Source organism: Anomaloglossus baeobatrachus, chromosome 4 (genome assembly GCF_048569485.1).
Source record: "Anomaloglossus baeobatrachus isolate aAnoBae1 chromosome 4, aAnoBae1.hap1, whole genome shotgun sequence".
In the NCBI taxonomy this organism is placed as follows: domain Eukaryota; kingdom Metazoa; phylum Chordata; class Amphibia; order Anura; family Aromobatidae; genus Anomaloglossus; species Anomaloglossus baeobatrachus.
In genome coordinates, this window is record NC_134356.1 from 36,429,412 (window position 1) to 36,447,432 (window position 18,021).

At 46.2% G+C, this 18,021-nt stretch overlaps 1 protein-coding gene across 1 annotated transcript in view; it reads left to right on the forward strand.

Moving 5' to 3' along the window:
* The window catches only part of VWF (von Willebrand factor), a 236,274-nt gene that overhangs the window by 157,009 nt on the left and 61,244 nt on the right, over nt 1-18,021 (forward strand). The window contains exons 35-38 of the mRNA XM_075344246.1: nt 963-1,183; nt 8,262-8,451; nt 9,499-9,843; nt 17,302-17,507. Of these exons, the coding sequence (XP_075200361.1) occupies nt 963-1,183; nt 8,262-8,451; nt 9,499-9,843; nt 17,302-17,507 (962 nt within the window). The remainder of the gene's footprint in view (nt 1-962; nt 1,184-8,261; nt 8,452-9,498; nt 9,844-17,301; nt 17,508-18,021) is intronic.

The window sequence follows — 18,021 nt, forward strand, 5'->3', positions numbered from 1 at the left end:
AGGTTCCTGTGCTCCTGTGCCGTTATCCCTGTGTCCGACACCCTGTACCTGCCTTCCCATACCTATCTGTCTCTGATGGGCCCAAAATACCTGTCCGTAGCCACCTCCCTGTTCATCTCTCCTGTACCTGCCTGCACCTGTGTCCGTACCTGAGTCTGTCTCCTGTCCTGGGGTCAGCTGCCACAGTCCCGGTCACTTCCCTGGGAGTGGTACCTGGTGTCCGCCTTGTGGTGGGTGCTGAGTTAAGCCTCTCCTACTAAAGGGTAAGCCTGGGTTTCACCTGTAGTCCAGTGGGTCCATTAATCCCACTCGCTGCCCCTACACCGGCTTGATTTGAGTAATTGGGGTGGTGCATGTATCGGTTACAGTCACCGCTCACTACACATGGAGGGCACTGCAAAGTCAGCTGTCAATCAATGTTCCAGTGAGTGATTACAGCATGCTCAATGTATATTGAGCGGTGACTGTAACCTCTTCATTCACCGCCCCATTGACTTTAAGCAAGAGGTTACAGGGAGGATATAAGTTCTTTTTCTCCGTGTAGCCGCTGTGTCAGTAATCCAGCTACATGAGGTTTAAATATTTACCAATCCCCATATCTGCAGTTAAATAGTATTTTTGGAGATGAAAGGTTCTCTTTAAAGGGATATTCCTCTGGAGAGGTGATCGGTAGGAGTCAATCCGCTGAGTTCCCTGACAATCTTATTAACGTGTCTCTAAGTTGACCTGTTAGCGTAGCGCAGTGATCCTTCATTTGTCAGTGGGACTACCCGAGAATCCGATAATGAAAGGGGCTGTGGCGCTTCATTCTATCTGGGTATTTCAGAGCTTTATTCGAAGGATCGATGATCAACTTTCTTCAAAGGAGAGGAGAAAATACGATGCTCGAAGAATTTTTTAAGATACAGGTACCCAAAATATTTCACAATAGATACAATTGCACCTTCTCATTCCTTCCTCAGGTATTTGTAAGGGAAGTTCCAGCCGACACATTGTCACTTTTGATGGACTTAATTTTAAACTCCTCGGTAATTGCTCCTATGTGTTGTTTAATGACCCAAAAAACAATCTGGAAGTCGTCCTTCAGAATGGTGAATGCGTGTCATCGAATGGTCAGACCTGCATGGATTCAGTGACCATGAAGTACAACGGGGACACTGCAAAGCTCTCATACAACATGCAGGTAACTCAACGTACTTCTGTCTTCTTAATTGTTTTGTGCCTGTATATAAAATTTTCAATTTTATAAAGAAAATACTGTGTAAGTTTTCTTTGGTTTAATTAATCAATTTCAAACTGTTCTGAATTATTGCATTGTGGGGGAGATGGGGCTCTAAACTTACAGAAACCGTGGCAAAGATTATCATCTCTCTCCAGAAGACGAGATACATCTGTGTGTATTTGTCAATAGTGAGGGACAGGGGGCTCCTATATTGTCCCTCATGCTAGAGGACCCTAGGCTATCCCTAACCTACAGATTAACCTTGATGGTGGAGATGCTGGAATCCCGTGCCTGGCTAGTCTCTTGGTCAGATCTAATCTGTTCTCTTCCCACCCAGGGAATGAAGGGGCAGGCGTGTGATAGCAACACAGATAAAGACAGACCAGGGGAAAACCAAAATTCAGACACACTGCAAACTCACAAGAACAAACAATAAGAGACTAAGGAGAAAAGCAAGTGCAGTAAGGCAGCAACACAAGGACAACAAGGGTTAACAACCGCTCACAGCAATAAAGTCCTACAATCACATGTAAGTCTGGATTTCACCACCTCACCAGACAAGTATAGAGAAACTATAGCTGGCATTAAAGCAAGTGTCCAGCCAGCATATATAGAAGGGGAGCGAATATGACTGGCTCCACCACAGCATGTGATCACAGGATCTAACAAGCAGCTTAGCAGAGATTAACATTTGCTATCCTGCCTATGAACTATAAATCTATGGGTCGATGCCTGAGTCTACCAACGCTGATCACACACATCAGAGAAGTAAGCAAGCAGAGTGCCAGACTCTGTAGTCTCCACAGATCCTGACGCCTCCAGGACAGTCAGCGTTAATTGTAAAAACCTCCTAGTGACAATTTTACATAGACAAACCATTGATTTGAATGGACAAAATGAAATTCCTGGAGGTGCTGCAAGGAAACTGAACACTTATTCACCAAAGATGACAACTCCTCACAGTAATAAAGTACTACAATCATCAGTAAGTCTGGATCTCAACACCTCACTATACCAGTATAGAAAAGCTATAGCTGGCATTAAAGCAAGTGTCTAGCCAGCATACTTATATAGGATGGGAGCAAATGTGACTGGCTCCCCACAGCATGTGATCAAACTGAACACTAAGTCACCATAGATGACAGCTGATCTCTAGGATTTCCAGGATGGGAGGCACCTTGTATTTAGTTTATTGTCTTAAAGGTAGGGATTGTCCAAAACAAAGGCACGTCATAGGTGTGAAGTCACCTATATCACTATAAAGTTAGCCTAAAAGGCATTTTGTGGTAAGAGACCCCCTTTAACTGAAGATCAAGGTATGGAGTGGGCTCAGTGCATTTGAACTTGCTTCATACAACAGTTTTTTGAGTTCTGCCATACATACATTGGATGTTGAGCGATGTAGCTGTCATGCACCGTCCGAATCCACACACATGGATTACTACTATGGCGTCAGACTCTGTTCACATTGCATAGTCCGACAGGCAACCTGGTCTCTCTTAAGTGCTCAACACTGCTGGGCGTCGGCTGAGTTGTTTCACTGCTCCCAGCCATGCAGGAGTAAATCCTTTTTTGAAGCAGTGTGCAACTCGTCTGAGAGCCAGGTTGCTGATTACCATCCACAGCTGCTCCTTCCTATTTTAGGTTGGGGGAGTGTAGTAGGAGACCGCCGAAGATAGCATCAGTGATCCCTGGCTCAATTTTTGTCAGTTCATGGTGAACAACAGTTTCTTTTCTGTGTGGTGTGAACGTTCCTCTGTCCTGAGTTTATTCCCTACCCTTTTTCCTTATTCCCCTGTACACATATTGTCTCTCCTTTGTGTTTGAGTGCAGTGTGTACAAGGTAACGTTCTCCCTTGTCTGTATCTTTTCTGTGGGATTTTGTTACTGGGTTTCTGGCCCACTCCCAGTGTGGGGGGAGTAAGATCAGGGCTTGGACTGGAGACAGGGTCAAGTTGGGGGCTCGGACCTGGCTACCATCAAGCTTACCTCCGAGAAGAGGGACAGCTCAGGATCTCCAGTCTAAGGGCCAGTTTAGGAACTGGTCCGTGAGTAAATTCCCCGTGACAGTGGCTGACGCCAGGTAGTGACCTGTGATGATCATCTCCAGGGTCCTCCACATCACAGATGCCATAGCGGCTGTGTAGTCTTCCACCATTGACGGCATGAGACTGCCAATGGAAAGTGAATAGAATGGGGATCACAATTGCGCACCACTCCTACATTTACATCAGGATACCCCAATTCAGGGTGGAATCCTAACAGTTAATCAACAGCAATCACACTGATAAGTTTAGTTTATGGCAGAACCCGTCTAATATTACATCTTTTCAGATAATTTGGAGCCTTGTATATTGATACGGAATATTTGACCTTGAAATAACATTAAATAATAACTTCAAGTTTAGTGTCTTATTCATAAATATCCTTCACCTTTATTCCGATATTTTCTCGTTAAATTCTAATTTTCCTTAGAGGCCCTGTAGTCACAGCACCCAATATAAAATCCTGCTTGCTGACTTCTCCCCGACCTCTGGCAGGATGACTGCAGTGTGTGAGTAATCTCCAGCGAACAATGATGCACAGTGAAAAACATCCCAAACAGCTAGAACATAACTGCTCACCAAGCGCTAAGGAAAACAACGCTTTACAACGCCGGCCGAGATTAAATGGATTATTGCCAGTTTCTACAGGCGCTCGTGCGCTTCTATGCGTTCTTACTTTAAAAATATGTATTGCATCGGCTTTTGTATCATTTTTTTTTTTTTTTTCATTCTACTGTAGATTTCAACTTCAAAATTAACTTTTTCCATTTTTAGTGAAAAATACAAATAAAACAAAACTACACTTTACAGAATTCCTTGACTATACCAGTCTATTAGTTTTACAAGAGGAACACCTGATTGGAAAACTTTCCTCGTAGATTCTCCGTTCCTTGGGGGTGGTCCAAGCATATTGTGGGCTGTAGTTGTGATCAGGGCCGCCACCAGAAATTTCAGGGTATTATACTGGCAAGATGTTCGGGCCTTCTTGAGACTACAAGGCTACACCCCATGAGCTTTCCAAAATCCCTAAAACCTGCCATTCTGCAATCCTCATCATTGTCTCCCATAGATATGAATAGGAGGCATGATGGATATTCGGCATAATGACATAAGAAGAATAGCGGGTGGGTGGGCCGGCGGCTGGGCGAATAGTAGGTTGGATGGGGGAATAGGAGATCACACAGATGAGTGGGTGGGAGGGCGTGCATGCGCACCTTATCACTTTTGGGCTTTCAACCCCTGCATATACCGAAATGGGCCGCAAGGACCTGTGGGGTGGTGGCGCGGTAGCATAGTTACAGAGGGTGGGCCAGTAGTGTCTGACGTCGCTGATGTCAGACGCTGCCGGCCCCCTCTGCTGTGACCATACAATGGAAGTAGTTGCAGTTGTGATTGAGGAGTATGGGTCTTAATAAAAGAAAATGAATTACCACGGGCCCCAGTGTGCCACACAGTTTGCTAGTCTGTTTATACAGTGTCCTGCCTGTATAGTCCACAGCGCAGGCTGAGCCACGTGATTCACCCAGTCCGGGACCCCCCACTGTACTTCTGTGGCGCCCTGGACTAGCCAGGTCGTCACAGGGATTACAACACGACACTCCCACCCCGAGATAGGCACATCAGTCAGACACAAATCCTTGTTGCCTCCCTCCAGGGGCTGATGTCCACACCAGGTGGGGTGGAGCCAGGCAGTTGGCCCCAACCATTGAGGAGTTCACAGTCCTGGAGGCGGGAAAGAAAGTCAGTGAAGTGAGGGAAGGGAAACAGTGAGGAGTGAAGTGATAGTAGAGGAGCAAACTGACTGTGTCCGGGTACGTGGCCCGGGCACCAAGAGCAAGGTTGGCAGACGGTGGTGGCCGTCTGCAGGAGAGGCGGATCAACGCGGAACCGTAGGACCGGGGACGGGCGGTGGCCCGCCGGTACCGAACCAGGGAGCGAAGTGAAGCCAGCACAAACCGGCAGGGCCTGCGGACCCCGACCAGGCTTGGAGTCGCCGTTAAACAGGTCAAATCCGTTAGTGACCGGAACCCCAGGGGTTTCCAAACAGCCAAGACCCGATTGAAGGCAACCGTCCAAACAGCACAAGGGAAATACAGCTACCGCCACAGCTAGAGTTCCCAGGGCCAGAGCCTGCGGGCAAAAGGGCTCCTCCGGCGCATATCCACTCTGGGGAGCGGGTTACCGGTGGGAAGCCATCGGGACCGAACACACACAAAAGGTGCAGGGAAAGGCAGCCACCACCAACCGTCCGGGAGAAACCACAGCAGCTGGCTGCGGGACCTGTCCATCCAGCCATTTGTTTTACCAGAGACTTGCATCCGTTTGTGGATGAGTGAGTACTACCGTGCCGTCCGTCACCGCGCTGCGCAGTTCAAGCGCCCCCTGCACCTTGTCCAGCCCTGCTTCCCCGTCACCTCACCGGGCCCCGGGACCACCAACCCCCTACCCACGGAGGGGGAAACAACATCCCAGCTGCTCCCTGCCATCGCTCCTGGGATCCCCGTCAACAGCAGCGGTGGTATCCAACCTCACCACAACCCGTGGGTGGCGTCACGGACTAAATCCCCAAGCCAAATCACCCTTTTCACTCACGGGCGAGGAGCGCCGCTCGAGTCCCCGGATCCGGCCCACCGCTCGAGCCACCGAGCAGCAGCAGCGCCGGACCCGAGCGCCAGCGAGAGCGCAGCAGCGACGGCTCCCTCCCCGCCCATGACACTTCTGCTCACAATGCCCTCTTTGGTCTAGTGGTATGATTGTCACTTGGGCAGCAAGATGTCCTGGGTTCGAATCCTGAACAGAGCTCATGGACTGTGACAGCCTGTTTGGCTGCGACCAGTGGTTTGTTCCATTGCTGGCAGATGACTGCACAGTGCAGGCTGAGCAGCATGTCTCACCCAGTCTGGGCCCCCCACTGTGCTTCTGCTCACCAGGCCCCTTACACCAGTAATGGCAGCAATTTCCTGATGGCGGCCCTGGTTGTGCTGCAGCTATGAGCTGGAGACAAGTGTTGTAAAGACACATGATATCTGGTAGGCTGTCCCGGCATGCTAGGTACAGTTAACCAAAAACATTGTAGGACCCTGGTGCAGTGGCTACATTGATAATCCATTACTATTGGAACAGAGCCCTACGACCTTCCCCCTATCTGGCACTATACCTTCTTATTAGAAGAGGTGCTGGATAGCAGTGAGGTAGAAGTTCACTAACTTCTGGTACGAAGGCCACACACTACCGACGTGACCATCTCCACCAGGATCTTGCTAATCGTTTTGCTCCATGATAATGCTGAGACTTCAAGTTCTGCTATATCTGAAGCTACACACATAAACTTACCAATATTAGAGTTGGTAGCATAGGAATGTTTGGTTCCTGCCACCTACCCTGCCTTGGCGTTAAACATCACCGATTCATCGAGAATGCCCATTTTGGGTCACTTTTTCTTTACATAAACCCTACTTCTTTTCCAGCTCAAGGAAGCCATGAATTCACTAGGATTCTATCTAAAATATTGGGACAATTTGAGGAAATTTGGAACTGTTGGCAAATATACACACCATCATGGAGACATTGGGAGATTTGGCATGGGGAATTGTCACATTTTGGTAAAACGTTTATTTCTATTTTGCTCCAGCCTAGTCACTTCTAAAAAGTGGACAGTAAGGAGCTGGGAAACAAGGAGATAGGGACAGAGGGGAAGCTGGGGCCACCTTGAAGAGTTGGGCTCACCTTGAGAAGTTGGACCCTTCTTGAGAAGTTGGGCCCATCTTGAGGAGCTGGGCTCACATTGAGGAGCTGGGCCCACCATGGCCTGATATAGTTACTATAATTTGGAGTAAATTATGGTAGAAATATATGCCAGGTCATAGAGCGTAGAGCATGGTCAGGGGATTCTGGGATTTGTAGTTTTCATATGCTCTATGGCGCACGTAGGAGACCAATAGTATAGGTTGACAGGACATGCAAAAAGTTGTCATATAACAAGAACTGGAGAGCTTCTGGGTAAGGACCATGGTCATAGAGACATTTTATATAGGCTACCATTTATTTAACCCATCAAAGCATGCTGTATTTAGCTGTAGCTGGGAAATTACTGGTTGAGGACCAGATATTACTTCTTGAGAAAACTCCTTTATATATGGATAGGATACAATGGCAATACAAAATTACCCAAAAGTAGTCTCTGAGATACCTTGTATTCAGGTGTACAACTGTGCCTATGCTTGGATGGTCTTGATTTCTATTCCCCTTCACTTTTGCATGGGGGAAGGGAAGTGACTACCACTTTAAGCACCATGTCAAAATCCACTAATACCCACGAGCCTAAGGGGTACTTTGCACGCTGCGACATCGCAGGCCGATGCTGCGATAGTCCCCGCCCCCGTCGCAGCAGCGATATCCTTGTGATAACTGCCGTAGCGAACATTATCGGTACGGCAGCTTCACATGGACTCACCTGTCCTGCGACCGTCGCTCTGGCCGGCGACCCGCCTCCTTGTTAAGGGGGCGGGTCGTGCGGCGTCATAGCGACGTCACATGCCAGGCGGCCAATCGGAGCGGAGGGGCGGAGATGAGTGGGATGTAAACATCCCTCCCACCTCCTTCCTTCCGCATATCCTACGGAAGCCCCAGTGACGCCGGTAGGAGATGTTCCTCGCTCCTGCGGCTTCACACACAGCGATGTGTGCTGCCGCAGGAGCGAGGAACAACATCGGACCGTCGCGTCAGCGTAATTATGGATTACGCCGACGCTGCACCGATGATACGATTACGACGCTTTTGCGCTCGTTAATCGTATCATCTAGGCTTTACACACTACGATGTCGCATGTGATGCCGGAAGTGTGTCATTTTCAATTTGACCCCACCGACATCGCACCTGCGATGTCGTAGTGTGCAAAGCCCGCCTACGGATAAAGAAGAACAATGGGTGTTCAGTGGTAAAAGTATAAGATGGACATCATTGACTTACTGTATGTTCTGCTTCACAACTCTTAGGTCTCCGTCAATGGAGAGCAGGTCCAGGTGCCGTACAACAACACCTTCGAGGTGGCCGTTTTTGGAGCTATTATGCATAATATTAAAATTCCTGAGCTGGGATTTGTTTTTACATTTACACCAACAAACAATGAATTCATACTCGAGTTTATCCCTCATGGCTTCTCGGCAAAGACGTCAGGACTTTGTGGTAAGTAATCCTAATTTACATCTTTCTACTAAACAGGCACCCAGACCTTCAATGTCTTTCCTTCTGGCTCGAAATATACTGATATGACAGCTGTCGTTACCCAATGGCATTACTCAACAGATGTCGAGTAACAAAAAAGTATTTTCTCAGAGCTAGTTATCTTGCGTCATCTTGGGATATCTCCAGCCAGGAGGAAAGGTACAGAAGAACACATGCCAATAACGTGGTCAAAAGAAGTAAACCCAACCTCAATCCTACAAAAACTTTTTGTTTTAATGAGTCAGAATTGCAGCTATATTTCTCCTTCAACCTTTTGAATCGGTCACGCATAGAAGAAAACCTAATGGCAAGTTATAGGAAACCCTCAAAGCACTTAGAGTCAAGCATGGGGTCAGTAGGTTTACCAAACCAGGGAGAAAAAGGCCCTTATTGAGCCAGCTTGAACAGGACGTCACCTACTAAAAGCGACTGATAACATATTGATTAGTTCCACAGTGTCACTCATTCATTGATTCATTGAGGACATTGTCCTTTTTCCAGTTCCTCCTGTGTCCACCAACAGGGGCAGCCTGTTCAAAATATTTAGCCAACCCATCCATTTAGGGTGAAATATTCTACCCAATTGTTTAGCATGCGTAATGATGCTTTGGGTCTTTTGTTTTTGGACAATGGAAGTTCTTCTACAAAATTTAAGGCCAAAAAGTATTTCTTGATCTATTGATAAGAGCTATTAAATAATAGCTTTTGTTGTTGGGCCACTCAACCGTTTTTCCTCTTGCCTTTGAAGAAGTAGTAGGAATATTGCCCGTGTTGATTTCTGAGGGAGCAGAAGGGTCATGTATGTAGAAGTTAGTCATGGCTGTGGAGCAAGTGCTAAAGGTATTTTACCTGGTACATCTACCCAAGTCATAAAGTAGATCCTCTCCAACTATGTGTGACCAGTGTGTGACATTAAGGAGGCATTCAATTTTTGGCCTCAATGATCTTTGGGCAATGTGTGCACCTTGCCGGCCCACTCAGTTTTGGCTTTCCTTTCTTTGTAAACAGGAATATGTGACCACAACCCAGTTAATGACTTCATACTCAAGGACGGCTCCGTTACTAGAGACAAAAGCAGGTTCGTAAAAGAATGGACCCTGGTCGATGAGTTTGGAAGAACATGCGAAACCAAGCTAGATGACGTATGTCGCCAAAGTCCAAGTCATCAGTGCAACATTCTGCTTTCCGAAACATTCGAACAATGCCATTCCAAGATCCAACCAAGTGATTATTTCAAGTTATGTCAAGAAACCAGCTGTCATGGTCAGGATCCCTGCGAGATCATTGCAAGTTACAGCCACCTCTGCCACCTCCATGGAGTGTGCGTAAACTGGAGGTCATCAGAGGTTTGTCGTGAGTATAACCAATTTTAGCTTAAGTGAATACAAGACTAGAAAGTGAGAACAACCAAGTGTAGGTGGAAGTAAGAGCTATAGGTGCTTCCTTAAAATAGCATTCCCATGTCTTACGTTTCTAGCATATCCATATATGTATAGCATTGGCAGAAACAGACAGAAAAGGGCCCCTGTGCAAGAACAATGTCTGGGACCACCTTTGAAGTCCAATAGCTCATTAAATTGAACAATTCCATCTGTTTTAGAGGTGGGAATCGGCCCCTGTGCGATTGCACAGGTTGCACCAATGATATGTCTACCCCTGATGTAGAGTAGATGTGGGTCGCACCAATAGGACTTGCATCTATCTCGAGAAAGGAGCCAGTCGCATGCTAGTTTTAGTGGAAAGGTTGTTATAGTTTTTCAAAAAGATCATTATAGGTACACTTCTCCCCGATACCCGACTGGTTCCTGGACTCTCCTAAGCCCATCACGAGGTGAGCCATAGGCTCCGAACAGCATGGAGGATACCTCCTGGTTCTGCGACAGACTGGTACAGATCTGTGGCCTTCTCGCCTGTCTAGACCTTAGGCCTTTTCTAGTCACTAAACCTATATCAAGAAAGAACTCCATAACACAAATCTAAAAATGTAAATTCTTTATTATAATATCAATAATAAAAAGCTTTACATAAAAGAAGAGAAAAATTACAGAAAAAAAGCCTTATACAAATCCTAATATACAATTTCATCTCACCTAAACATACACTTTTATTAATTTATATATAAAACATGTAAAAATACCCTTAAATTGAACAATAGCATGGAAAAAGGCTTCACACCAAAGTGGAGTGTGTTAACTACTATACAATTTGATCAATAGTATATATAGAATATAATATAGTACTTTCTTAAATAGCAAAATAGATTGTATTACATCCTTACTAGTAGAAAAATATGTGGGTTATATATACCATGTGTGGTCAGTAGGTGGCAATAGAATCAACCATTCCACAGCCTGCAGCCAAAAACAATAGTAATGCTAAATAGACCAAGAGATAAGTGGCATTATCCAAAAATCTCACAGTACATGAGAGCATAAGTAAACAAAGGTGCCAATCAGCTTCACTGTGTATGAGAGGTATAGTAAATAGAGAGATAAAGATAATTACCAGGGGGACCCTCCTCACGCGCGTTTCGCCGCTATAGCTTCCTCAGAACGGGCGTACTTTTCTAGTCACTAGCTAGACCCTATCTAATGTTCCACAGGAGACGTCACTTTCCCTGCACCCTAACCACTCCCGCTATGGGTCAGTCCCAACTATTAGCCATTTCTGACCCTACTGCCATAGTATAAACACATCATTTCACTATTACACGGTACAAAACTGCTATACATCACAATTTACATTACATGTCAACAATGCGATTGGTGTCTTCAAGGGGGAACAAAAAACTAGTCCATCTGCTTAAACTGAAAAATACAGGCAAATAGTCCGGGAATTTATGGTCTTTATGTAGCCTCTCATGCCCATAATGTGTTTTTTCCAATATAAGGCACTATGATGGGAACCAGATTTGCACCTTTTTACCCATTAAAAATAGATCCCTCTCGCTTTGTAAATTAAACATTGTAGTTCCCCTTCAGCAACTGTAAAATGTATATCCCAGAAACCATATGTTGAATATTCCATCACCTCATGTGACGCTACTAAATTCCTTCGTGTAGCTCGATTCTCTCTGTCCCTACATGTCTTTTCCGCAGTCACCCGCATTACTATTGAAGGGCTTTCCCTCTTTTGTTGCTTTCAAATAAATGACTCAAGGGATAACAACACCTGATGTCATCCATCTTCTGCGAGGAAGACTTTTACTCATCGCTGTAGGAATCCTCCTCGTCCGTGTCACCACACGCAGATCCTTGTCCTCTCACAATTCCCAAAACACAATAAAATTTGAGACTATATAAGTTTACGAGTCTTTTATCCAAAAGCTCATTCCATAAATGTCCTCAGCCTTTTGGAATTCTTTGATTCTCTCATTTTCGCAAACAGAAATTCAGCATCACATATTTCACTACTTTATTTTCATTTTTGTATTAGCAAAACACTTCCGGGGCAGGGTGGGTGGGGTTTATAATTTTTTTTTTTTTGGGGGGGGGGGTTGTGTGTGTGCACTACATCTGATCATGCTAATATTACCCCAAATGTGAGCCGATCAAAAACTGCCCGCAGAACGCACAGGGCTAAGCGTCACTCATACCCAAGCACAGCGCTGCTTCCTTGAGTGGTTCATACTCGTCACTCGCTCGTACATCGCACCTGAACCTTGTTTTTTGGAGCTCAAATTCCGAACCTCGAACCTCATGTTCACTCATTTCTACCCCTGAGCATGGTAGTGCTCGCTCATGACTAGTTATGGGTACAGAGCACCCGAGCATGGTAGTGCCCGCTCATCACAAGTTACGGGTACTGAGCACCTGAGCATGGTAGTGCTCGCTCATCACTAGTTACGAGTACTGAGGACCTGAGAATGGTAGTGCCCGCTCATCACTAGTTACGAGTACTGAGCACCCGAGCATGGTAGTGCCCGCTCATCACTAGTTATGAGTACTGAGCACCCGAGCATGGTAGTGCTCGCTCATCACTAGTTACGGGTACTGAGCACCCGAGCATGGTAGTGCTCGCTCATCACTAGTTACGAGTACTGAGGACCTGAGAATGGTAGTGCCCGCTCATCACTAGTTACGAGTACTGAGCACCCGAGCATGGTAGTGCCCGCTCATCACTAGTTATGAGTACTGAGCACCCGAGCATGGTAGTGCTCGCTCATCACTAGTTACGGGTACTGAGCACCCGAGCATGGTAGTGCTCGCTCATCACTAGTTACGAGTACTGAGGACCTGAGAATGGTAGTGCCCGCTCATCACTAGTTACGAGTACAGAGCACCTGAGCATGGTAGTGCCCGCTCATCACTAGTTATGAGTACCGAGCACCCGAGCATGGTAGAGCCCGCTCATCACTAGTTACGAGTACTGAGCACCTGAGCATGGTAGTGCCCGCTCATCACTAGTTACGAGTACTGAGCACCTGAGCATGATAGTGCTCGCTCATCACTAGTTCCGAGTACAGAGCACATGAGCATGGTAGTGCTCGCTCATCACTAGTTCCGAGTACCGAGCACATGAGCATGGTAGTGCCCGCTCATCACTAGTTACGGGTACCGAGCACCCGAGCATGGTAGTGCCCGCTCATCACTAGTTACGGGTACCGAGCACCCGAGCATGGTAGTGCCCGCTCATCACTAGTTACGAGTACCGAGCACATGAGCATGGTAGTACTCGCTGATTTCTAGTCTTTACATGATTTTGTGTATTCAGTTGGTTAACATATGATAAAAATGAAATGCCACCTATAAACAGTAAATACATATCAAGGCCTACACACACATTTTCCTCAGTCCACAAAAATTTACAGCTGCACAGAATGTACGGTAATTTGGTGTATACACTGTATGATTTCTCTGCTTGAAGATAATTCGCCATGTAATTTTACACCGATCCGAGCCCCAACTCCACCCCTGGACATGGATCCTCATATACATTTCCTTGACGTAACTCAATAGCGTCAATTCTAAATATTTACACAAAATCAAATGATCAAAAACGCGATTGCGAAACCGCATAACGTGTAATATTTGGATTTTCCTAATTTTCTATTTATATATTTATTTTTTTGGTTTTACAAAATGAGTTACATTCACAATTTGGGATGTTTTATTGCAAGGATTTTAAAATCAAACGCACATGATTCCTCTTTTATTTATGTAAAAGATGCCCTATTATTTAGCATGTTAAAGGAATAAACTATACACATGGCGAGGAAAATTCGCTTTTTATGCTGATTAATGGCATGTGTTATTTGAAAGAAATAACCCTCCCGAGTTACAGAAAACATCAAATTTCACATGAAAAACAATGTTAATTAAACATTTCGGCGCTAGTAGCAAATAAGAAGACCGCATTGATTTTATCCTCTGCTTACGTATGTGTATTTTTGTAAATATATATTTAAAAAGTTTGTATAAAATCAATTAGATTTATTTTTGGGGGGCTTGTAGCTCAGGTGTACCCCATTCTGACCCCCCAATGGGTCATGTGAACTTTTCCACAAGGACAATGTTGGCAGAAAAAGAAATAGAATAGGGGTTTCTTAAGGTTCATTGACGTTGTGTAATCTTCGAAGCTGGTGTAGGGGTAGCGAGCGGGATTAGTGGACCCACTGGACCACATGGGCATCCCGCGCTTACCCTTTAGTCGAAGGGTTTAACTAAACACCCACTGCTAGGCGGACGCCAGGTACTACTCCCAGGGCAGTGACTGGGACTGTGGCATCTGACCCCAGGACAGGCGATGGACAGGCAGGATGACTGAGGCACATGGACAGGTGGGTACAGACAGGAATGGTGGACATGGCAGAGACAGACTGGTATGGGAAGGCAGGTACAGGGCGATGAAAACAGGGGTAATGAGATCTGACAACTAGCTAGCAGACTGGAACAACAACTAACTGAATGCATTGCGCAGGCACCTCCTCTTATGGGAGCGTGCCTTAAATATACAGTGCCTTTCAACCATAGGCTGAGAGGCATTTCCAGGTAATGGCATGCGGACTCTTTAAGATGAGGGCCGGTGTGTGCACGCGCGTTTTAAGTGCACTCCCAGGAGCCTTGTGCAGCATGTACAGGGCCTAGGAGGGGAAGGAGGAAGCAGCACTCGTGGAAGACTAGGGAAGGGCAGGGGAGGACGCAACCCGGCTGGGGCGGGGAGTAAGTCTATGTCTCTGCAGAGACGCCGGCGCTGCACGTTGCTCTTGTGGGGGAAAACAAGTCCTTGGCTAAAAAGGAAACTGGGTATGATCTAGCATGAGAAAGAAGACCCTAAAATATATAGCTTTGAATTAGCAATGAGCGAACACTAAAATGCTTGAGTGCTCGGTACTCGAATCGAGTAGGTTGTATGCTTGGACAGGGTTGACTCGAATAATGAGCATAATGGTCTGTAAGGAGAGGCTGGGTGGTAGCCGGGGGTGAGGGACGCCTGACACATTACAGGAACTGGGGACGGAGTGTGCAGGGGTGTAGCTGGTGGAGTAGGTGCAGTGTGATTACCTGAGCACTATGGTGCTCCTGGGCTGCCAGCCCGCTGCCTCGGGTCCAGTTCACACAGTGCCTCGGGTCCAGTTCACACGGTGCAGATTTCCTTCCATAGGAATTAAAGATGCACTCAAACTGGTTACCAAAGGCTCCAACTTTACTCATAACAAGATCCACACACTATTGTTCTTCTCTCACAGTTGTTCTTTACAGGCATTCCACAGATACAACACGGCTATTCCTTAAAGGGGTTCTCCACTATTTTGACATTGATGGACAATCCTTAGAATAGGTCATCAATGTCTGATTGTCTGGGGTCCGATACTCCGCACTCCCATCGATCAGCTGATCCTGGTCCTGGTGGCAGGAGCAGGCGGCCGGAAATGCTCAGTTCCAGCGCAGCTCCATCTTTTGATAGCAGCCGTGGCTGGGTACTACACATCCTTTTCCCATTCTAATCAATAGGAGGCAGATGTGCAGTACCCGGCCAAGGCCACTATGAGAAGACAGAGTAGTGCTGGAACTATGTATTTCTATCCTCCTGCCTCTGCCGCTGGTAACGGGATCAGCTGATCGGCGGGGTGCAGTGTGTCAGACCCTGGACGATCAGACATTGATGACTTATCCTAAGGATAGGCAATCAATGTCAAAGTAGTGGACAACCCCTTTAACGGCTGTGAACAGAGGGAGCATGAGAGTCTTTCTAATCCAGGTAGAGGCTATTCTACACCGAGTGATGGTGGCTGTTCAAAGACTAAAGGCCGCTTTACACGCAACAACATCGCTAACGAGATGTCGTTGGGGTTACGGAATTCGTGACGCACATTCGGCCTCGTTAGCGACGTTGTTGCGTGTGAAACGTACGAACGACCGTTAACGATCAAAAATACTCACCTTATAGTTGATCGTTGACACGTCGTTCTAATCCCAAATATCGTTGCTGGTGCTGGATGCAGGTTGTTCGTCGTCCCTGAGGCAGCACACATCGCTACGTGTGACACCCCAGGAACGACAAACAAGACCTTACCTGCATCCTCCGGCAACGAGGTGGGCGTCACTTTCTTTTGGCTGCTCTTCGCCCCTCCGCTTCTATTGGACAGCTGCCGTGTGACGTCGCTGTGACACCACACGAACCGCTCCCTTAGAAAGAAAGCGGTTTGCAGGCCACAGTGACGTCGCTAGGCAGGTAAGTCTGTGTGACAGGGACTAACGATATTGTGCGCCACGGGCAGTGATTTGCCCGTGACGCACAAACGATGGGGGCGGGTACGATCAGCAGTGACACCGCTAGCGATGTCGCTGCATGTAAAGTGCCCTTTAGGCCCATTCATTAATCGCACTATTCTTGTAAGCCTGCTTGCCACGGGGGCGCGGTTCCTGATTCCTCTCACTACTTCCAAGAAACCGCTCTGCTACAATCTGTTTCTGGTCACCAGCCTTTTCTTCCTCCTGCTGTTCGCTGTTCTTCCTCACCACACCACTCTCTCCACTATACTACAGTGATTCACTCTATCCCTATATAACTAATGTAACTAAAACCAGGAAATCCTTACTACTATATTCCCTTCACTGTTGGCCGGGCCTTTTCTAGCTAACTCTTCCAGTCTTACTGCTATACCTTCGATCTGAGACTTCCCCTAGCTAGAGAACCCAGTCGCTCCCAGTGGTAGCTGGCAGTACTGCGACATAACCCACAAGGGAACTTTACACATATTATTCTACACATATAAAATATACCTCTACAATGCAACCAGTGCTGTCTTCAGGGGAGAACTGACCGTATCTCACCCTTTTACAAGTCAATGAGAAACTCAAGCATTTTTAAGGAAGACCCTAACAAGAGGGCTGGGCATGATCTCTCTCTCTCTCGGCCCCTACCTCCCGTTTATGGGCTACTAAAATCAAGCATATTGGGCAGCCACACGATACTTGATCAAGTATAGAACATATTGATCACCCTGATACTTGATCGAGCAGTGCCGAGCATGCTCACTCATCATTATTTTGAAAAAGAAGAGGGCCCAATACTGATCCTTGTAGTACCCCACTGACTACTCTAAGGGATTAGAAAACATGGTGAGAACCAACTCAATGGTAATAGCACCTTTTTTCTCTCTCAACAAGCTCCACATCACACCATAACCACTGGTTGGCCATAAGTAGAAACATATAACATAAACATCTCCCAACAGCGAATCTTAAGATATGTCAAGCCAATAGGAATAGTAAAGAAGGACACATTGTACCAATCAATGATTATAGATACATTTATCTAAGCACTGATTGATCATATACTTATTTATCTTCTCTATCTCATCTGCAGCAATGGTCTGTCCCAATACTATGGCATATAATCATTGTCATACCGGATGTGAGAAGGACTGTAACAATACACACATCAAAACTATGTGTTTCGACCATCCTACCGAAGGTTGCTTCTGCCCCTCAGGAGAGGTGATGTTCAATGGAAAATGTGTCTCCGAAAGTGTTTGCGACCAGTGCACTGATGACAATGGAGACCATCACAAGGTAACAACGTCCCAAGTTATCCATGTGAAAACTAAAAGTAGGAGCTGTTTAATGTATATCTCACATATTGAGCCACTAGAGACCTTCGTCCATAAATTGGGTAACCAATATCCTGTGTGATTCTTGGGTTGGAAGAAGAAGAAAAAATGTTAAGTGTTGAGTTAAAGTGAACTACCTAAAAGGGTTCTTGAACGATAATAGAGGGCTTATGTTTGTTCTATGAAGTGTCACACTTTTCCATGGGAGGTACCTGTTATGACACGTCAACTTGATGGCATATTCTGGAAGCCATGTAGGTAGTTGATGGCATCTTCTGGCGGCCATGTAGATAGTTGATGGCATCTTCTGGTGGCCATGTAGATAGTTGATGGCATCTTCTGGTGGCCATGTAGGTAGCTGATGGCATCTTCTGGTGGACAAGTAGATAGATTTCCTTCAAAATGTTTATCTCCTTGATGGGTTTTTGGGTTTTTAATTGGCTTATTCCAAATTTTAGTAGGGTATTCATAGCTAT